Source organism: Mus pahari, chromosome 3, assembly GCF_900095145.1.
Source record: "Mus pahari chromosome 3, PAHARI_EIJ_v1.1, whole genome shotgun sequence".
NCBI classification, from domain to species: domain Eukaryota; kingdom Metazoa; phylum Chordata; class Mammalia; order Rodentia; family Muridae; genus Mus; species Mus pahari.
Window position 1 is genome coordinate 163,555,989 of NC_034592.1, and position 15,452 is coordinate 163,571,440.

General features: G+C 41.0%; 1 protein-coding gene across 3 annotated transcripts in view; it reads right to left on the reverse strand.

The window, feature by feature from the left end:
* Gmeb2 (glucocorticoid modulatory element binding protein 2) overlaps nt 1-15,452 on the reverse strand; it is a 40,766-nt gene that overhangs the window by 23,095 nt on the left and 2,219 nt on the right. For all 3 annotated transcript variants that reach the window (XM_021194469.2, XM_029536709.1, XM_029536710.1), the window contains exon 2: nt 4,456-4,628. In XM_021194469.2, coding sequence (XP_021050128.1) covers nt 4,456-4,586 — 131 coding nt within the window. In that variant the 5' untranslated portion in view covers nt 4,587-4,628. The remainder of the gene's footprint in view (nt 1-4,455; nt 4,629-15,452) is intronic.

Here is a 15,452-nt window from a genome sequence, read left to right on the forward strand (position 1 = left end):
TGCGCCACCACGCCCAGCTTCCATTGGTGACTCTGGTCCATGAAGTTCTGTGATAGTCTATCATATAATTTCTATAGCTAAGATAGTAATTATGTCAGGGTTAGAACTTACGTTTCTCCCTAAATAGCACAGAAGGATAGGACAAAAGGAGACACTAACTACTAGGCCTCATGGCAGAGGAAAGAAACTTCTATCTTATCAATTTAGAAGGTGGAAAACTTGACTAATGTGTGAATTTCACGAGGAAAATCTTGGGCAAAAATGTAGAACTTATAGGGAGTATAGGGATTGAACTATTTCATATCTCCAATTGTCAAAGGTTTAGAGTAAACCAAAAGTGTGTGCCTGTAAGAGCTTCTATTTTGCTCTCCAAAATTCAAGATAGTACCTGGCCAAAGGCTCTAACAACCTTCAGAACCTACCAAGAAAAGCAGATAGAGGCCCACCTACAAGAATTCATCACATGGCTTTTGAACAGATTTGTTCCCCCTTGCTATCCCAACTGTTTATGCTGAGTACAGGGAGAGGAAGTGTGCTGGCTAGTTTTATGTCAAATTGATGCTACCTAGAGCAATTTGAGAAGAGGAAACTTCAATTGAGAAAATGTCCCCACCAGATTGGCCTGTGGGAAAGCCTGTTGTACATTTTCTTGATTGATAAATGATATGGGAGGGCCCAGCTCACTGTAGGCAGTGCTATCCTTAGGCTGGTGTTATAAGGCAAGCTGAGCAAACCATACGGGGGCAAGTTAGTAAGTAGCACTTTCCCATAGCTCTACTTCAGTTCCTACCTCCAGGTTCCAATTTTGAGGTTCCTGCCTTGATTCTTCTGGATGCTGGACTATGAAATAAAACATAAAATAAAACCTTTTCTTCCCATGTTGGTTTTGATTACGGTGTTTTATCACAGCAATAGAAACCTTAAGACAGGAAATTACAATGTTTTTAATTCTTAGGACTATGATCAAAAGTCATTTAAACCACACAGTCCTCAAGTTACCTATGAAGCCAAGACCCTGAGGCCTAGTATTATACATAGCTGGACATAAAATGAGAGACCTTGGGGGAATGGAAGAATGACTAGTCGGGGATGGTGTCAGAATTCAGGAGCAGCCATGATATCTTTGTAAAAGTTGAATATCAGCTGGGCAGTGGTGGCACACACCTTTAATCCCAGCACTCAGGAGGCAGAAGCAGGCAGATTTCTGAGTTCGAGGCCAGCCTGGTCTACAAAGTGAGTTCCAGGACAGCCAGGGCTATACAGAGAAACCCTGTCTCTCGAAAAAAACCAAAAAACCAAAACCAAAACCAAAAAAAAAACAACCAAACAAACAAACAAAAGTTGGATATCAAGTGTCCCAGTAAAAGGCTTATGTGTTGGGTATGGCCTTAACTTAATGATACTATTTTAGGAGGTTGAAATTATATGAAAAAAGTATATGGAGGGAAGCCGTTGGAAATACCTTGATCCTAGTCCCTTCCCATCTTACCTTCATAATCCTCTTTCTCATCTTCCCGTCCTCCATGAGGCAAGTAACCTCTGCTTCTAAATGTTCCCAAACCATGATGTTCAGCCAAGTAGAAGGAAGCAAGTAACAATGTACTGGCTGAACTCTCTGAAACCATGAGACAAAGTAAATCCTTCTTCTCTTGAGCTATATCTGTCAGGTATTTGTCACAGTGACAATAAAACTAATGATCTTCAACTTTCCTGGTCCTGGGGTAGCCTTGGTCCACCCTGAGCTTGTGAACAGTTATGCAATTTGCTCTAGTTGTTGGGAAATGAGAACACACAAAGCATGAAATCACCAAGGAAAGCCCGGGCTACCTAGTTGGAATAATTTAGATCTAGGGAATTCCTCACTACAGCTATCAAAATAGTAGCCTGTCAATAAGCATGGATGAAGCCTTTTTCACTAACCAACACATCCCAACACATGATAAAACCAGAGCCAGAAATTACACGAAATAATAAACATTTACATATTACACCCCTGAATTTTGAGATTTTTTTCTTCCTTCTTCTCTTGCCCACTTCTTTACCACTACTCTATATAGCCTACACTGGCCTGGAACTCATAATCCTTCCATCTTAGTCTCCTAAGCAATAGGATTATAGACATGAGCCACCATATCCAGCCTATGGTAGCTTCTTACTCAACAAAAGAAATTAACATACTAGTAAATAGGGAAAACAAAGAACTGACCAATCACACTCCTCTACTTCTCATTACTACTGAACAGTTACTGTAAGCCCGTGGTATATGCTGACTCTTGGCATCCTAGGAGAACTGCTCACAGAGTTACTACTCCAAACCTGGCCTCCAGACATCACCTTTCTAATAAAGACAAAACAAAACACCCAGCTGCTAGAGAACTGTACTAGCTAACACTCCTATATCTAGTATAGCCTTAGAAGTTGATCTCTCTTACAAGATGGTAAATACCCACAAGAGATAGTTCTAATCCCACATTGTGTGAAATACCCGAAAAGACAGACAGTAATACTCAGCTGTGCTTGGTGGTGTCTATTTTTCATCACTCAGGTAGTGAGGGAAAAGGGTCTCCTTTCATTCCAGGCCAGCCTGGACTACACAGTGTACTCCAGGATACTCTACAGAATGAGACCCTGGAAAGTAGGGGGAGGGGAGGGAGAAAGATAATATTGAAAAGACTTTGATGTGGGACTGAAACCCTCCAGCAGTGGTCTACCAAAATGCTGGACTTCAATTGGGAAGACTATCGTAAGTCTGGCCCTCCTCATATCTCCCTAAAAGCCTGGGGGATACCAGAGCTATGAAGTATGCCAGTTGTGACCCTAGGGCAGAAAGCATGGCCTTTTCTAATCCAGTGTCACTCCACAACACTATTTACCACAGGTTACCCCAATCTGAAGAAAAAAGCTGGGTATGACTTTTGGATAAGGGTATGAGAAGGTCAGTGGGAAGTGTCAGAAAATACAGTATGTCCAAAACATACATAGCAAACATCTAACCCAAATACTCAGTGGGCCAGGTATGGTAGCACTCACTTTAATTCCAGTACATGGGAGGCAGAGAGAATCAAATCTCTATGAATTTGAGGCCAATCTGATTTACACATTGTTTTCCAGGACAGCCAAAGCTATAAAAAACCTGTCTCAAAAAACAAACAAGAAAGAAAAAAGGAAAGAAAGAAAGAAAGAAAGAAAGAAAGAAAGAAAAGAAAAGAAAAGAAAAGAAAAGAAAAGAAAAGAAAAGAAAAGAAAAGAAAAGAAAAGGGATAGGATCTTATACTTTATCAACAAAGCAGGAGGTTCACACATTAATTCAACTCACAACCACCCAAAACCAGCCCTGCACACCAACTTCCTCTTTGATGAGGAAGGCAGTGTCAGAACTCCCAAGCAGAGGCCAGATCCCTATTCTGCAGCTGACAGCAAGATATACATATATTGAAGACACAGCCTCCTAAAAACACAGGGCAACAGGGCAGGCAACAATGATCGATAGTCAAGCTTCCTCTTAAAAGTTCACTGTCAACATGTTGTCAGTGAGCCAGAGGCTTACCTAGGCTCCAGGAAAAGTCAAGTTCAGTCTGACAATACAACACACAAGATACAGCAAAGACAAGACAAAAGCCCAGGGACCAAGTCTCTTAGGAGAGAAAGAACAATAAGTCCCACAGCCCCCAGCTCTGCCCTCATCCTACCCCTTGTCAGGGGCAGGAACTTTTCTGCCCACTCCTCATAATTCTGTCTATAAGTGATAAAAGGAAGATAAAGTTTGATAAACATGAGCCATGTGTGTAGCAGCGGCAATGCTCTTTTTTTTCTTTTGAAAAGCTTTTTCTTCCTTTTTTCTTTTAAAAATTCTTTTATTAGATATTTTCTTCATTTACATTTCAAACGCTATCCCAAAATTGCCCTATACCCTCCCCCCGCCCTGCTCCCCAAGCCACCCTGATATAGCTGTCTCTTGTGAGGCTATGCCAGTGCCTGGCACATGCTCTCTATCCCAGCACTAGGGAGACAGACGTAGGTGGATCTCTGAGTTGAAGGTCAGCCTGGTCTACAGAATAAGTTCCAGGCTGGCCAGAACTACACAGAAACCCTGAAGCACACACAACCACAACCCCCGCCCCTAAATAATTTGGTTAGATGTGACTTTTTTAGCCAACTAATTCTCAATAATGACATCTAGAACAAGAGGTGATAAAGAAAATATTTAGTTCCCATTGTTCCATTAATCAAGAGATATCACCAAGAGATTTAGAGCCATATTGCAGTGGTCAGCTATCATCCTAGAATCTCTGTTGATCCTATTGCTTGATGTACTCTGTACTTCACCTTTGTGCCTAAAATATGCTGGGTTCAATCTTAGGACCTTATATGTAAAGACATCTTGAATCTCACCCCTACACCTGGCATACCAAGCTTTGCCACTATAACTTAGCAGGACCAAGGCTTAGTTCTTACCCATGAGGAGCTAGATTTGTTGTTACAAGCACTGTCTTCACTTCCTCTACACCACTGCCATCAACTGCAGTGTCTGGAGTTGTCACAACCACTACCTCCTCCATGTGGACGCTCACATCTGGGGTTGCCATGGCTCAGAAGTCAGCAGTGTCACTTCTCCAGAGTCTGAAGTCCTAAAGCAAACAAAGCAAGACACAGGTTTTAGGGTCATTTTCACACTGGTACAACAGAATAGTTTAGGGCTGAGGTATTTAATGGCAGAGCCCTGGGTTACATCTCCAGTACTGAAAAAATATTTTTTTATGGTGGTGGTAGTAGACTACCATCATATGCACCAAATTCAGAATGAATGTCTTCTTCACTAGAGGACTATGTCTCTAGAGCCTGGAGATAAACCATGTTCTATGCCAGGCCTAGACCAAGTCATGAAATGTTGGGGTATGCACAGCATGGGTTTCTAGCCAGAAGACAAAAAAGAGTCCCTGGAGTCAGAGTGGGACATGGTATAGACAAGAAGAACATAGTATACACAGCTTCACAGGATCCTGTGATGTTGTATGTGTGGACCTAACCATACATGACAAAAACAGTGGCTTGAGTATTGACATACTGGGCAGATTGCTATGGTGGTTAGAATCTATAATGAATCACATGTGAATTGGGCCTCTGCCCATGCCTAATGTAGGATTATCCTGATTACCTTAATTGATATGAGAAGACCCATCTCAATTATAGATAGGGCTATTCTCTACTGTATAAGTAGAGGAGGGAAGCTAAGAGGCACACATGCATTTGTTGCTTTTTCCTTGTGACCAGTTACTTTAGCTCCTACTACCTTGACCTCCTTGCCATGATAGAGAGATTGTACCTTGAGCTGTGACCTGAAATAAATCCTTTCTTGCTTACATTGCTTTTGTCAGGGTATTTTATCATAGCAACAAACAAAACAAAAAGCAAACAGACAAAAAACAAAAAAACAAAAAAATGTAAGACGACCACAGTTAGGCTTCAGTCTGGACCATGGAGACTATTCACAGGGCTGGTACAGAGGCTCTGAAAATGGAGCTGTCCACAACATGATGGAACAAAGGCAAAACACTCCTGGGCCAGGTGTGGTTGCACACACCTGTAATATAAATCTTCAAGAGGCTAAGCAAAGAGGATCCCAAGATTGAGGACAGCATATATTTCAAAGTGAGATCCTGTCTCAGTCAGGGCTTGTCAGATGGCTCAGGGAGTAAAAGCTCCTTTCTACTAACAACTCTGACAACCTAAAGTTGGTCTCTGAAAGCTACCTTAGGAGAGAACTGACACAAGTTATCCTCTGACAACCACATATACACTATAAAATGTACATGCACATGTGCATGAGCACGCACTATGAATGAAGAATGAATGAATGAATGAATGAATGAATGAATGAATGAATAAATGCAAGTTTTTAAAGGTTTACAATAAACCATTTGGTCTAACCAACTAGGTCCAGTCCCTACTTCAGACAAAATGTCTGCACTTTGTGAGACTAAAACAACACCAACTTCATACAATAACATTAAGGGTATACAGATGTAGTTTAAAACTGCTTGACAGGGGGCTGGTGAGATGGCTCAGCGGGTAAGAGCACCCGACTGCTGACGCCCTCTTCTGGAGTGTCTGAAGACAGCTACAGTGTACTTACATATAATAAATAAATAAAATCTACAAAAAATAAAATAACTTACATATAATAAATAAATAAAATCTTAAAAAAAAAAAAAAAAAAAAGGAAAAAAAAAATGGAAAAAAGTTGGTTAAAAAAAAAAAAAAAAACCTGTTTGACAGCTGAGCATAATGGGCACACCTTTAATCCTAGCATTCAGTAGGCAGAGGCAGGCAGACCTCTATTCTATGGAGCCTAGAGTGAGTTCCAGGACACCCATTCCAGGATAGCCAGGACTACAAACAGAAACCCTGTCTCAAAAATTCAAACAAACAAATAAACTGGCTGACATACAAAGAGTCAGGAAAATCAGATTATTCTCAAGGGAAAAATAATTGAGAGGCTGACTCCAAGATGACTACTATAGTAGATAACTAACTACACCACCCTCCAAGAGTAAGCCAAATATATCAGCACAGAGGTCTGGGCACAGAACAGAAGTTATCACAAATCAAAATTCTGAGAATAAAACATAAGCAGAACTGTAGATACTTAAGTGTAAGAATGCTTTCTTAGTATGCTCAAGGACCAGGGTCCAATCTCAGCCCCACCCAAAAAGTGTGTGTGTGTAAAATAAAAGATCAATAAAAAAATAAATACAAAATAAAACAACACTGGATGGGATCTATGATAGCATGGAGACAACAGAAAAAGAAGTCAGGGACATTACACAGAGGCTCAGAAATTATCTAGTCTGAGCATCAGGAAATAGGCTGAAAAGCAGGCTCAACTGAGCTTCACAAAGGTATGCCAAGACCATATGCTAATGTGTCTGTCACTGGAGTCCTAGAGCAGAGAAAGAAATGCATTATGCTGAAAAAAATACTTTACGTAGCCAGGCATGGTTGTGAACATTTACACACTTGTAACCTCAGCACTCAAGAGGAAAAGGCAAGAGTTTACTACAAATTCAAGGCCAGCTGAGTGACAGATCAAAATCCTGCCTTAAAGAAAAAAAAAAAAAAAAAGACTTGCTAGATGTCACCCAAATTTAGTGAAAGACAAGCATGGATTCCTAGCAGCTTGGCAAACCTTCATGGGCACATCCCAGTCAGAATCAAGCTGAAAAAAAAAAATCTCCAAATATCAAGTAAAAAGTACATCTTATCATATGGTAACTGGAGTTCTCACAAAAAACTACAAAAGCTACAAGGTAAAGAACAATTTATTTTCTTTTTGGTCCTTGAAAACAAACCCAGGTCCTTCTGCATGCCCTCTTTCTACTTTTAAAAAATATATATATTTATTTTTACTTTAGGTATATGAGTATTTTGCTTACAAATATGTATATGCATTACATGGGTACCTGGGGCTCATAGAGGTCAGAAGGCAGCATCAGATTCCCAGGAACTGGGGGTTACAAATGGTCATAAGCTACAATGTGGTTGCTAGGAGTCAAACCCAGGTCTCTGGAAGAGAAGCAAGTGCTCTTAAGCCTGAGCTGTCTCTCCAGCTCCTTGTTTTTACTTTTTAAGACAAGGTCTCACTAAGTTGGCCAGGCTGGCATTGCTGGGATTATAGGCAGTGCCACTAAACACTACAAAGAATATTTTTGGTGTGCTAAAGAAAGTAACTGGCCAGTCAGATTTAATAGTTTACATCTGTAATCCCAACACTCTCAAGACTAAAGCAAGGGGCTGGAGAGATGGCTTAGTGGTTAAGAGCACTGACTGCTCTTCCAGAGGTCCTGAGTTCAAATCCCAGCAACCACATGTTGGCTCACAACCATCTGTACAGCTACAGTGTACTCATATACATAAAAAAAAGAAAAAAATAAATAAATCTTAAAAAAAAAAAAAAAAGACTAAAGCAAGGGGATTCCATGAGTTCTAAGCCAGACTAGAACTAGGCCAGCTACAAAATAAGATCCTGTCTCAGGCTGGGTGTGGTGGCACACACCTTTAATCCCAGCACTTGGGAGGCAGAGGCAGGTGGATCTCTGAGTTCGAGGCCAGCCTGGTCTACAAAGTGAGTTCCAGGACAGCCAAGGCTACACAGAGAAACCCTGTCTCAAAAAACCAAAAAAGAAAATAAAGAAGATCCTGTCTCAGAAAGAAGAATAGAGAAAAGCATGGAAGAAGAACAGACAGACAGTCTGATGAGTAGACAGGCTACCTACTCAAGTATGTATAACAGGGCCAGCCAGGGGTTCAGCAGGTAAAGGCACCTGCCACCAAGCCTGGTGACCTGAGTTGGATACCTAGGACCTACACGGTGGAAGGAAAGAATCAACTTCCTCAAATTGTCATCTGACTTTATTTACACAGGTACTGAGTTATATGAACACATGAGTTATATGAACACATGTGATAAATAAATAAGTAAATAAATACATGTATATAACAAGGGCGAGAGATAGGCTTAATTAGTAAAGTACTTGCCTAACATATACAAGGTCCTGGATTTGGTTCCCAGCACCTCATAAATTAGGCATGGTAGCAAATGCCTGTAATCTGGGCACTTAGGAGGTAGAGAGGCAGAAAGATAAAAAGTTCAAGACCAGATTCATGAGACTTCACCTCAAAAAAAAAAAAAAAAAAAATGTGTAATAAGCTAGCTCTCGTGGTCTTAGCAGACCTGCAGTCCAAGCAAAAGTAGAACTGCTTGAGTCCAGGAATGTGAGAAAAGCCTGGGTAACAGAAACCTGGTTTCAGGGGAAACAAAACCAAGTTACACTTGTACTACTATAGCTAAAAGCAAAAATTGTTTAACACCATGTAGTATGCAAATACATAGAGAAGAACTACTACCAAAAGGAATAGGGAAGGAAGGGTTCTGATTAATAACCTTTTTGCCACTCTTTGTCAATGATAGCACATTCTTTTTGGTAGGCTATGAAAAAATGCAGGTGTATAAAAATTCTTTATATTCCAGACAGTGGAACATTATTCAAAAACTAAAAAATGAGCTCTCAAAGGGTTAGAGCTAAACGGCATGAAGCAAACAAAAGCCCACACGACTCAGTGAAAGAAGCTGCGTCTTGTAGGATCTCCTCTCTCTGACATTAGGGAGAAGGTACACTATGGAAACAGTAGTTGCCAGGTGGGGCAGAGAGATGAACAATGGAGCAGAGGCTCTCTTGGGTGTTCAAGTTACTATACTGTAAGGGCAGGCTATATAATCATTCGCCATTGAGCTCTACTACAAGCTGTGGGCTGAGTGACATGTCAGTATAGGCTTATTAACTGCAGCATAGATTCTGTGGAGTTTCCCAGTGAGAAAATATGGGGAAAGAGGAAGAACATATGGGAATTGTTACTATGACAAACTTCTTATTGCTATGATAATAAAAACAACTAGATTGGCTCATTATTTGAGAGTACAGTCTGTCATGGTAAGGAAGTCATGGCAGCAGAAGCATTAGGCAGCTGCATTCCAGTCAGTAGTGAGAAAAATGGTGGTGCTCTACTCCCTGTCTCCTTTTTTGAGTCTAGGACCCCAAACCATGAAATGGTACCACTCACAGCTACAGTGGGTCTTCCCATATCAACTTAAGCTCCCTTCAGAGGTTGGTTTCCCACATGATTCTAGATCTTGTCAAGTTGATATTAACCACCAAAGGGAATTCTGTGCCTTTCTCTCAAATTTGCCATAAGCCTACATTGCCTTAAAAATTAAGCTACTGGGCTGGTGAGATGGCTCAGCAGCACCCGACTGCTCTTCTGAAGGTCCAGAGTTCAAATCCCAGCAACCACATGGTGGCTCACGACCATCCGTAACAAGATCTGACGCCCTCTTCTGGAGTGTCTGAAGACAGCTACAGTGTACTTACATATAGTAAATAAATAAATCTTTAAAAAAAAAATTAAGCTACTAATTTTTAAAAATTGAGAGGGGGAATGGAAAATATAATGGAGGAAAAAACACAGGCTACATACTGAAAAAAATTTACAAATCTTAATTCTGATAAATAACTTGCAATGAAAATGTATAAAGAACAATAATAAAACAAACTACCTAACTTACAGTCTATCTAAAAGAGTGAGTAAAAGACTAGATTAAACATGTTTTCATGAAGAAATAAGGATGGGAAATAAATATATACAAATATTCAGCATGGGTTAGGCATGAAATTTTGCTGGTAAAGTGCTTTCCTAAATTATGCAAAGTCCCTGGGTTCCATCTCTAGCAAGCATAGAAGTGGATGTGGTGTAATGGGTGAGTGTTTGTACCTCTGTTATCCAGCACAAAGGAAGAAGAGGCAAGAGGATCAGAAAAAAACAGAAGTTCTAGACCACTGAAACCTAGAAAGCAAGTTCCAGGCCAGCCTAGGAGCAGGAGATCCTGTCATTATGAAAGAAAGAGGTAAAGCTGGTGGTGGTGGTGCACGCCTTTAATCCCAGCACTTGGGAGGCAGAGGCAGGCGGATCTCTGAGTTCGAGGTCAGCCTGGTCTACAGAGTGAGTTCCAGGACAGCCAGGGCTATACAGAGAAACCCTGTCTCGAAAAACAAAAAACAAAAAACAAAAAACAAACAAACAAAAAAGAGGTGTGAAGGGAGAGTAAAAGAAAGAGAAGAAGTGTCATGGTTTGAATATGTTCTGCCCAGAGAGTGGCACTATTAGAAGGTGTGGCCCTGGGCTGGTGAGATGGCTCAGTGGGTAAGAGCACCCGACTGCTCTTCTGAAGGTCCGGAGTTCAAATCCCAGCAACCACGTGGTGGCTCATAACCATCTGTAACAAGATCTGAGGCCCTCTTCTGGAGTGTCTGAAGACAGCTACAGTGTACTTACATATAATAAATAAATAAATCTTTAAAAAAAAAAAAAAAAAAAAAAAAGAAGGTGTGGCCCTGTTGTAGTAGGAGTGGCCTTGTTGGAATAGATGTGTCACTGTGGGTATAGGCTTTCAAACCCTCATCTTAGCTGCCTGAAAATCAATATTCTGCTAGTAGCCTTCAGATGAAGATGTAGAACTCTTAGCTCCTCCAGCACCGTGCCTGCCTAGATGCTGCCATGTTCCCACCTTAATGATAATGGACTGAACCTCTGAACCTGTAGGCCAGCCCCAATTAAATGTTGTCCTTTCAAGAGTTGCCTTGGTCATAATGTCTATTCACAGCAATAAGATCTTAACTAAGACAGGAAGGAAGGAAGGAAGGAAGGAAGGAAGGAAGGAAGGAAGGAAGGAAGGAAGGAAGGAAGAAAGGAAGAAAGGAAGAAAGGAAGAAGGGAAGGAAGGGGAGGCCAGCCTGGTCTGCAAAGTGAGTTCCAGGGCAGCCAGGGCTATACAGAGAAACCCTGTCTCAAAAAAACAAAACAAAACAGAACAAAAAGAAGGGAAGGAAGGGGAGGAAAGGCGAAAAAGAGAATTCAACAACAGGTGGAGGGGAAATGTTCAATAAAGCCTTGATGATATGTTTCCAGTACATACAAAATGGCTTGAAAAAAGGCAATAACAAGAAATTGTCAATGAGAGTTGAAGAGATGGTCTATTAAAGAGATGGTCCTTTAAGAGTACTTGCTGTTCTTACAGAAGACTTGAGTTCAGTTTCTAGCACCCACATCAGGTGGCTCACAACTGCCTGTACTCCAGCTCTAGGTAAATCTGGCATCTTCTTCTGTCTTCCTCAGGCACCTACATATATGGGATGCACATATATACGATCACGTGCACACACATAAAAAAATCTTTAGAAAAAATAAGTTGATAATGCTAAGTTTGGAACAACCAAGGAAGTGGAAGAACTAGAATTCTTAATATACTTCTCCCTGGAAGACTTAAATGGTTCTATTACTCTGAAAATAGGTTTGTTATTTTTTATAGTTAAATATACTCTTACTTGACATGAAAGAAACCATATGCAAATGACAGGAAGAGTAAATTTATGGATAAAATATAAAACAAAGACAAAGTTCACTGAGGACAGGTTAGGGGAAGTGGAAACTTAAGTGTTTAATGGAACAAAGCTTTAATATGGGATGTTGAAAAAGTTCTGGAAATGATCGATAGATAGAAAGATAATGTATTTTGTTATAATAAGAATTTTGTAGCTTTTGGTGGGGGTGGGGGTGGAATTTGAGACAGTGTCTCACTATGTAGCCCTGGCTGTCCTGGAACTCTACAGAGACCAGGCTGACCTCAGGCTCACAGAAATCCACTTGCTTCTGCCTCCCTAAATGCTGAGATTAAAGGCATTCACCACCACTGCCCAGGTAATAAAAGCTTTTTAAATGTGGAACCTGCAAGACTGTTCAGTGGATTAAAAACGTTCACTATACAACTCTGATCATGAGTTTGATTTTCAGCTACCACAGTGGAAGGAAAGAACCAATTCTCAAAAGATGTCCTTTAGCCGGGCGTGGTGGCGCATGCCTTTAATCCCAGCACTCGGGAGGCAGAGGCAGGTGGATTTCTGAGTTCGAGGCCAGCCTGGTCTACAAAGTGAGTTCCAGGACAGCCAGGGCTATACAGAGAAACCCTGTCTCGAAAAACCGAAAAAAAAAAAAAAAAAAGATGTCCTTTGATTTAAACATGTGCACTATGGCATGCATTAACAAGCTACACCTGATACACAATAATAAAAATAAAAAGGTTTCCTAGTAGGTAAGCCACACTCCAGTAGATGGCCCATATCCAGAAGTATATAGATGGCATAAACTGGAGTCTATGGGTTATTAATTTTTTTGTTTTGTTTTTGTTTTTTTGTTTCTTTGTAGCTCTGGCTGTCCTGGAACTCACTCTAGAGCAGGCTGGCCTTGAACTCAGGAATCCGCCTGCCTCTGCCTCCCAAGTGCTGGGATTAAAGGCGGGCGCCACCACGCCTGGCAGGTTATTAATTTTTTAAAAAGAGAGGACAGGAGCTGGAGAAATGGCTCAGTGGTTTAAGAACACTAACTGCTATCCTGAGTTCAAATCCCAGCAACCATATGGTGGCTCACAACCATCTGTAATGAGATGCGATGCCCTCTTCTGGTGGTGCATCTGAAGACAGCTATAGTGTACTCACATATAATAATAAGTAAATCTTTAAAAAAAAAGAGAGAGAGAGAGAGAGAGAGGACAGTAAGCTGGGATGGCAGAAAAACAAGAGATGAATTCTGGGAGGATTTGAGGTGAATAGTGATCAAAATAGATTGTATAAAATTCTCAAAGATTTATTATTTAAATTGTTTGTTTGTTTGTTTGTAGATGGGGTTTCTCTGTGTAGCCCTGGCTGTCCTGAACTCAACTTTGTAGACCAGACTGGCAGACTGGCCTTGGATTCAGAGATGGACCTGCCTCTGCCTCTCAGTACTAGAATTAAAGTTGTGCACCATCACACTAGGCTCAGAACTTTTTTAAAAAACAAGTTTATTATTTATATGTGTGTGAGAGTACATGATAGTGTCATAGTACATTGAGGTCAGAGGACAACTTGGTGGAGATAATTTTCTCTTTCCACTTTGAGTGTCCTAGGAAATCAAACTCAGGCTGCCAAGCTTAGCAGTAAGAGCCTGTGACCAATGATGCCTGTCCTCAGAATTTTCTTTCTTCTTTTTAAGATAACATCTCACTATTTAGCCCCTGCTAACCTAGATGGAACTCACTATGTAAAACAAGGTGGCCTTGAACTCTCAGAGATCTGCCTGCCTCTGCCTCTCCAGTACAGGGATTAAAGGTGAGCCATACCTGGCTCAGAAATTGATTTTCTTGTTTGTTAGTTTTTGTTTTTTCGAGACAAGGTTTCTCTGTGTAGCTCTGTCTGTCCTGGAACTCACTCTGTAGACCAGGCTGACCTCAAACTCAGAAATCTGCCTGCCTCTGCCTCCCAAGTGCTGGGATTAAAGGCATGCGCCACCACTGCCCGGCCGGAAGTTGATTTTATCACAGTAACTGTTACTGACTAGCATTCACCAAGCAGCACGTATGTAGTAGTTCTCAAATAGACTCCACTTTCACAACCACACTCCAGCCTCTACAGCCTTTGGTGACAGAACCAACTAGCCAAATAGCCAGTAACTGCAAGTCCCTTAGAGAGCTCAAATTCTTTGTTAAATCATATATCCAACCTTTATATCCCCAGCACTGTATGTTTTAGAGAAAGGATCTTTTTATGTTACCCAAAATAGTCTTAAACTTGTGATCCTCCTGCCTCAGTCTTTTGAATGCTGGAATTACTGATGTGCACCACCACCACACCTGGCTCCAAACCTCAACAACTGGAGGCTCTTACGAACTTCTGCTAGAAAGCATAATGCAAAGCTTTTCAGATTCCCCGTTAATCACCACCTATAAACACGCCAATCAATGATCTTGGTTCTGGGTGGAACCTGGGTCTCTGGAGGATCCCCAAGGGCCAAAGGAAAGTAAAGGCTGACTTCTGGGCTACTAACCATCAATAACATCCAATCCGTGTAGTACCCAAAGACCCAAGAAACCAAGAAATATAAGCTGACTAAAAACAAGGATGATCGCATGGAAACCTTCACAAAGACAAAGAAGCAAGAAGAAACTAGGGATCATTTTCCAAAATAATCACAAGCTGTTAAGAATGAGTTCTACCAGAGGATTTGTTTGAATTAAAGAAGGAAAATCATCTAGAGCTAAATCCACAAGGAAACACATCAATTTTACCACAGAGAACACACTGAACATATACCTAGAATGTATGTTTTGTGTTGGGTGGAGAAGAGAGACTATACCTCCATGCTTGTGCACAGGTCAGAGGTATTGGCTCTCACCTTCCACTTTGTTTCAAAACAGGATCTTTCTGTTGTTCACAGCTTCACATGCTAGGCTACATAGTCCTTGAATTTTCAGGATTCTCCTGTCTCTAGCCTATTTCCCAGTGATAGGATTTCAGACATTCCTGCCACATGTCCAGCTTTTTTTTTTTTTTTTTAAGNTTTTCGAGACAGGGTTTCTCTGTATAGCGCTGGCTGTCCTAGAACTCACTTTGTAGACCAGGCTGGCCTCGAACTCAGAAATCCGCCTGCCTCTGCCTCCTGAGTGCTGGGATTAAAGGCGTGTGCCACCACGCCAGGCCATGTCCAGCTTTTATGTGAGCTCTGGGGATTTGAACTTACGTTCTCAAACCTGCAAAGCAAGCATGCTTACTCACTGAGCCATTTCCCAAGCCCCAACACAATACATTTAAGCATGGGATACTATTAGAAACCACAAAGAAGGCAGTACTTCTCTTTCTAATTAAAAAGGTACAGAAAAATGAGCAACAGAGAAGGAAAACAAAAGAAAGGAATGAAAACGAAGTAATAAAACAAAAAATTTTTTTCAAAATTCAGTGGCAGAGTACTTGTTAAGTCTGCATATAAATTTGTGAAGCCATAAGTTCAACCCCAACACTGAGAAAAAAAAT